The sequence below is a fragment of the Polyergus mexicanus genome, unplaced genomic scaffold (assembly GCF_030449975.1).
Source record: "Polyergus mexicanus isolate NDT 795.1 unplaced genomic scaffold, iyPolMexi1.0 SCAF_33, whole genome shotgun sequence".
Lineage (NCBI taxonomy): Eukaryota > Metazoa > Arthropoda > Insecta > Hymenoptera > Formicidae > Polyergus > Polyergus mexicanus.
The window spans coordinates 786-7996 of record NW_027223353.1 but is presented as its reverse complement, the minus strand read 5'-3'; the positions used below and the strand labels follow the sequence as shown (position 1 = coordinate 7996).

The following is a 7211-nucleotide window of genomic DNA, read 5'->3' as shown; positions in this document are numbered from 1 at the left end:
TTCGATCAGTACCCCCCCCCCCCAGAGTTCCTGACCGCAGCAGCTATAATAACACCGCACCGGAGGAGGACCGACCAGTTAGCAGTAAGCCTTAACATGGAACTTACTTCACCGATCATCATCATCATTGCACTTCTATCTTCCACTGCATATAGTCTAACGGGATACGACTGCGGTAGTGATGGATTGAACATCACCATCCTCTCCCTCACAGAGATAGGAGAATGCCAACTCGAAAACATAGAACCGAGAACTGAAGAAGTTTACATACAGCCGTTACAACTAAGCGAGTTCGACCACACCACGGGCCTACAATGCCGGATTGAGATCGCCTGGATCATATACTACTGTGGAATGCATTCCCACAACTCCGCCGTACAAAATGGGAAGCGAGAATACATCCGGGAAATATCTGCCGAAACGTACAAGAAGCTGCACGACAATGGAACTATATTCCTAGGAGACAACGCTTTAATCACGGGAATCAAAATAAACACCACATCCACGCATAGCCTGACATTTGCCGGAACTCTCACCGTAGACGGACGTTGCACGGGGACGCAATTCAGCGATCCATACGGAACATGGGACAACGTGGTCGTACAGGCTTCTATCAAGATAACTACCAGGAGCCTGGAGTTGCCGATCAAGCACACCACAAATGAAGTCGTCTTACCCTCAGGAAGCCGTTGTCGCGCAACGGAGGGTGAATGTAGCGACGCAGATGGTACGTCAACGTACTGGAGAATCATACCGACGGATAGCTGCAACTTCCGACACTATGATGTATTATACCAAGGCATCGCCTACCGGCTCACCCCCAAGGAGGCATAGAAGGAGTCCCCCGTCATCTACACGGTCACAACAAAGGAAACTACGTTCGCTCTAGCCAAGACTTCAGATACGAACCTCTGCGGCTATAAGTTAACTCAGACGGAACACCCGAAGTTATTCATCCTTGAGACGCAACCGGGAAGAACGTTCAAATCTCAATCAAGAATCGTCATCGACAACCTTGATATCTTCTCATATGTGAACTCCAAATTCATATACGTGGAAAAGCACCTGAAGACCCAATTGACACAGCTGTACCGGGACATCATGGGCCAAAAATGCGCCCTGGAGAAACAAATTCTGGAAAACGCACTCTCACTTTCCAGCATCGCCCCTGATGAAATGGCATTTCGTTTGATGAAATCGCCCGGCTACATGGCAATCACCGCCGGCGAGGTAATTCACATCATCAAGTGTGTTCCCGTCCTGTGCAAAATTCGACAGACCGAGGAATGCTATAACGAATTACCCGTCTCGCATGGTAATACGTCATACTTCTTATCACCAAGATCGAGGATATTAATGAAGACAGGAACCACTAGGGAATGCAGCGAGCTGTTGCCGATCATGTACGGGAGTGGTGCACTTGGACACAGTATAATTGGACACGGTGCAAATGGACACGTTACAAATGGACACGAGATTTTGCACACGGTTCAATTGGACACAGTGCATTTGGACACAGTAATTTTGGATACAGTAGCTTTTGGACACATAAGAAAATACGCATCGTTTACTTGGACACCGCTCAATTGGACACTGTTCATTTGGACACCGTTCGTTTGGACACAGAAAGATGCGCACCGTTCATTTGGACACCGTTCGTTTGGACACCGTTATTTGCCCACCGTTCGATTGGACACCGTTCATTTGCCCACCGTTCGTTTGGACACCGTTCATTTGCCCACTGTTCGTTTGGACACCGTTCATTTGCCCACCGTTCGTTTGGACACCGTTCGTTTGGACACCGTTCATTTGTACACAGAAACATGCGCACTGTTTGTTTGGATATGTAACAGATGGAGAGAAATAAAAATCATTTTGGGAAAATATAATCAGTATTCTTATAACACTTTATACTGGTAAATCTATGTAAAATATGAAATCGTGAAAAGGAGATACATTTGAAGGTTATAATATCTGTCAAAATAAAATATATTCATACTTATATATCTCTGATACTGATGTCATTAATTTTACATTGCTTTTAGCACTTTGTTTAGCCTTTCGCATATTTGGATGTCATGCATGGATACAGTGGGTTTCGCCCCCCCTGCGGGGGGGCTCCACTTCCGGAAGATATAACCTAACCCAAACCTATTTCTTATTTAAAACAAAAATTTGGTGTGGATTACGTCGTATAATTTAAATCAAATTTTGGTGTCCAAACGAACGGTGTCCAAACGAACGGTGGGCAAATGAACGGTGTCCAAACGAACGGTGGGCAAATGAACGGTGTCCAAACGAACAGTGGGCAAATGAACGGTGTCCAAACGAACGGTGGGCAAATGAACGGTGTCCAAACGAACGGTGGGCAAATAACGGTGTCCAAACGAACGGTGTCCAAATGAACGGTGCGCATCTTTCTGTGTCCAAACGAACGGTGTCCAAATGAACAGTGTCCAATTGAGCGGTGTCCAAGTAAACGATGCGTATTTTCTTATGTGTCCAAAAGCTACTGTATCCAAAATTACTGTGTCCAAATGCACTGTGTCCAATTGAACCGTGTGCAAAATCTCGTGTCCATTTGTAACGTGTCCATTTGCACCGTGTCCAATTATACTGTGTCCAAGTGCACCACTCCCGAGCGACGCTCGTGAGTTTACCGCCTATGCCGAAGATCGAGACTGAGGTGGGCGACCGCGATAACCTCAATCGCTGCGCCAGCGATTCCGCGATCAGCGAGGTTTCCGAGCCTTGGTCGATTAGAGCGCGCGCGGCATGCAAGACGCCGAATCTGTCTGCCACACGAACGCGCGCGGTCGCCAGAAGCACCGCAGGAGCGCGTTTAACCGTTCGGTTCGCGGCGTGTGAAGACTTGACTGCCTCGTGTGTGCTGCACGCATCGTGCAAAGTCGAGTGGTGATGCGCACTGCACAACGTGCACGTCTTCTTTGATTTGCACTCGCTTGCTTTATGCCGTCCGAGGCAATTGAAGCACAAGTTATTGGCTTCGACGTGCCGCCTCTTCTCCGACGCGGTTTTCGATTGGTACGCGTCGCAGAACATTATGTAATGGTCCTGTTGACACATCGAATAGCGACCGCGTTTGCCCTCCTGTTTCCGGGCGTGAAGCACTCGTGTCGGACGCCCTGAATTCGCGCTCGGTTTCGCGGGGATCATTTCCGGTTTGGCCGACTGCAACGAGTCGAGCGTATGCAGCCGACGGTCGAGAAACTGCAGCAACGCGGAGTGCGAAGGCGGCTCTGTCGTGCTGCTAATCGCGTTCTCCCATTCGCGACGCGACCGGGAGTCCAGCAGATCCACGACGAGGTGCACGAAGAGATCCTCCCCGCGCGTTATCGGCCGGCCGATGCTCTCGAGCGAGCCGACGGTGCTCATTACGCCGTGATACAGTCTGCGCAGATCTGAGGCTGACTCACTCTTCAGCCTTTGGATGGCTGTGAACTTCGATATGTATGACCGAACCAGGAGGCGCTTGTTCTCGTAGTAGTCCGTGAGGGTCTTCCACGCGCGGTTGAAATTTTCGCCTGTTGTGGGGAGACTGCGAACTAGAAGCTCTGCTTCTCCTTTCAGGCACGACTTCAGATAGTGGAGCTTCTCGGGAGTGGTGCACTTGGACACAATACAATTGGACACGGTGCAAATGGACACGTTACAAATGGACACGAGATTGTGCACACGGTTCAATTGGACACAGTGCATTTGGACACAGTAATTTTGGATACAGTAGCTTTTGGACACATAAGAAAATATGCATCGTTTACTTGGACACCGCTCAATTGGACACTGTTCATTTGGACACCGTTCGTTTGGACACCGTTATTTGCCCACCGTTCGTTTGGACACCATTCATTTGCCCACCGTTCGTTTGGACACCGTTCATTTGCCCACTGTTCGTTTGGACACCGTTCATTTGCCCACCGTTCGTTTGGACACCGTTCATTTGCCCACCGTTCGTTTGGACACCGTTCGTTTGGACACCAAAATTTGATTTAAATTATACGACGTAATCCACACCAAATTTTTGTTTTAAATAAGAAATAGGTTTGGGTTAGGTTATATCTTCCGGAAGTGGAGCCCCCCCGCAGGGGGGGCGGAACCCACTGTATCCATGCATGACATCCAAATATGCGAAAGGCTAAACAAAGTGCTAAAAGCAATGTAAAATTAATGACATCAGTATCAGAGATATAAAAGTATGAATATATTTTATTTTGACAGATATTATAACCTTCAAATGTATCTCCTTTTCACGATTTCATATTTTACATAGATTTACCAGTATAAAGTGTTATAAGAATACTGATTATATTTTCCCAAAATGATTTTTATTTCTCTCCATCTGTTACATATTCAAACAAACAGTGCGCATGTTTCTGTGTACAAATGAACGGTGTCCAAACGAACGGTGGGCAAATGAACGGTGTCCAAACGAACGGTGGGCAAATGAACGATGTCCAAACGAACGGTGGGCAAATGAACGGTGTCCAAACGAACGGTGGGCAAATAACGGTGTCCAAACGAACGGTGTCCAAATGAACGGTGCGCATCTTTCTGTGTCCAAACGAACGGTGCGCATCTTTCTGTGTCCAAACGAACGGTGTCCAAATGAACAGTGTCCAATTGAGCGGTGTCCAAGTAAACGATGCGTATTTTCTTATGTGTCCAAAAGCTACTGTATCCAAAATTACTGTGTCTAAATGCACTGTGTCCAATTGAACCGTGTGCACAATCTCGTGTCCATTTGTAACGTGTCCATTTGCACCGTGTCCAATTGTACTGTGTCCAAGTGAAGGCCACTCGAGCTTCTCGACGTCGGCGGTGGATTCGTCCTTCCCGATGAGGGAGTGAAAGAGGTCGCGGAACGACGGCCAATCCTCGTACAGACCGGAGAACTGTGGGAGTTGGATCCTTGGCAGCGTAGTTCGCGCCGGATGCGACGGCGACGGCGCCGGTCCGAAGTCTGGAGTCTCGGTCCTTTCCGCGGCTCTGAGACGTCGGAGCGTGTCCAGGAACATGCCCTTCTGCGTTAGGTACGCCTCCTCAGCTAGCGTTGGCATGTCCGTTTTCACATATGTGCTTTCCGACAGGGCTTCCCAGTGTTCGAGCAGCTTGTCGTGCTGGAACTCGAACTTCGCCCAGTTGGCTTCGAGGGCTTGGAGCCACGCTTCCGCCAGCCCGATCGTTATGTTGCCGGTTCCCGACTTCCGCAAGTTCTCGTATGCGCGGGAAATGCGTCCGTATAGGTCCGACTGCGAACGGACCGTTGGTTCTTTGTCCTTATTCATCTTTGTCTTTCAGATGAGTGCCGTCCGGAAGAGCACAGACGGATTCACTGCAGGCACTGCACTCACTCCACGCACAGGCACCGGATAGCAAAATCCGGCTCGAAGGACCAGCAAATGTGCGAGAGAGAAGTGGACGTGGGCGAGCGAAGCCCTGCAAGATTTTGAACACCGCAAGCGACGGTGTAAACGGCGCGATTCCGCGAGCGACGGAATAAACGGCGCGTTTTAATTGCGAGAGATTGATCGCGAGCGACGAGAAATCTCTTTTATCACTATCGAAAACTTCGCGTTTCGTATGCGAGAGTACGAACTGAAAAAGCGAGCGACTTTTCTATCACGAGAGTTTAGACGATATAATAACACACTGTCACGGATGTAATTCACGATCGAGTGCGCCCGGCGGTTCCCCGAGAGCGCTTATATACAACCGTTCTTTTGCTGCTTCTAGAATATTCGACTTGTTTGTCACAAAGATCGCGCCGGTTGTTGTTTGCGATGATTAGTTTAAATTGAACGTTGTTATTGCATTTTGTTATTAATTTCGGCTCTCTCGGGTGACCGCTGCGTGGCCCGCATTTATAGGCCCGAACAATGCCGCTGGCCGGGCGCGATTTGCTTAGCGCCGCTGACGAAGCGCGCTCTGATTTGCGGAGGGCCGCGCGACGCGCGAGATGTCCGCCAGCTGCGCCTTGCTATCACGCTCGTTATGTTGACCGTGATTATTTATGCTTAGTTCGATTTCGAACGGAAATAATAGTAGTGAGTCTATGTTTAATCTAGAGTTTAAGTATTTAAAATCGAATAAAATGATTATTTCTTAAGATGTTTTGTTTCTTTTTCTGTCACCCTGCATTCACCGGGTCTACCGGGGACCAGAAGACTTATAACTTGTCGCTGTGAAATCGGTATTACCTTGACTCACCAGATTTCTGTATCTAAATACGTGCTGTATGATGTTCTCTAAACACACTGGATTTCCTCTTACGGATGGTCTTCCGAAGGCTCCAAAGAATTTACTGCGTCTGCTGACTACAGTGGACGACGGCCGATCGAGGATGTAGGAATGGCCGGTCATTAAATAATTACGAATCGTTGCAATATAAAAAGAATCACTTTATTTTATACTCAACGTTAAATTTGTATTATTATTACAGTCGCTATGCTAGCGGCTGGTAAACTCCGTTTCAGAGTATGTCTAAGAGTCTTAAAGACTTGTACAGAAGCTTGACGACGCATAACGCCGGATTACTGACGCTTGACAAAGGAATTCGGAGCTCGAAAATAAACGTGTTAAAAGTTTGCCGTCGCGAATAGTAATGCTGGACGTCGGGCTCGCACTGAGCTCCTCCGGTCTTCAGGTGTTGGTGGGAGAGATGCTGCAGTGGGATCGCCTCTTTGTAGATGGTGGGATAGTCTCCCTATGCTTTTGCCTTAGGCTTTCTGGTGCTGGTGGGAGACCCATGGGCGGGAGCAATGGCAAGTGGAAGCGTCGCTGGTAGGGATCTCTGTGCGAGAAGGACAGTTATATCGTAGCCTCGTATGCACAGTTTAAGCCTCTTATAGAACTCTTATAATGCTACATAAAGTAAAATATTATTTCTTATACTCTTAGCTTCTTATTGCTAAATGCATTATTAATAATGAAAACGCCACGTTATATAGGGTTTATGTGCGCGTAGTATAGAGTATATAAATGCGTATGATGCGTATAAAGATTCTTAAAGCTACTAGATAAAGGATATAAAATAATATAAGGTTAAACATTACGGTGTGCATATATAAATGTATGAGTACTTAAAATTATTATATTAAAGCATGTACCAATGTCCCATTTTGCTATGTTCATACGGGTCGCGCATTTGTTAGTTAATAACGTTTAATAATGTTACATTTGCATTGTTCACT

At 47.4% G+C, this 7211-nt stretch overlaps 1 protein-coding gene across 1 annotated transcript; it reads right to left on the bottom strand.

The window, feature by feature from the left end:
- Positions 1–1149: 1149 nt before the first annotated feature.
- On the bottom strand, positions 1150–6381 carry LOC138943699 (uncharacterized). Its single transcript, XM_070314659.1, has 4 exons — positions 6229–6381; positions 4799–5270; positions 2661–3545; positions 1150–1289 (listed from the first exon to the last, which is right to left on the bottom strand). Exons 1-4 carry the CDS (start codon positions 6379–6381, stop codon positions 1150–1152), a joined length of 1650 nt encoding a protein of 549 aa, XP_070170760.1.
- Positions 6382–7211: the final 830 nt, after the last annotated feature.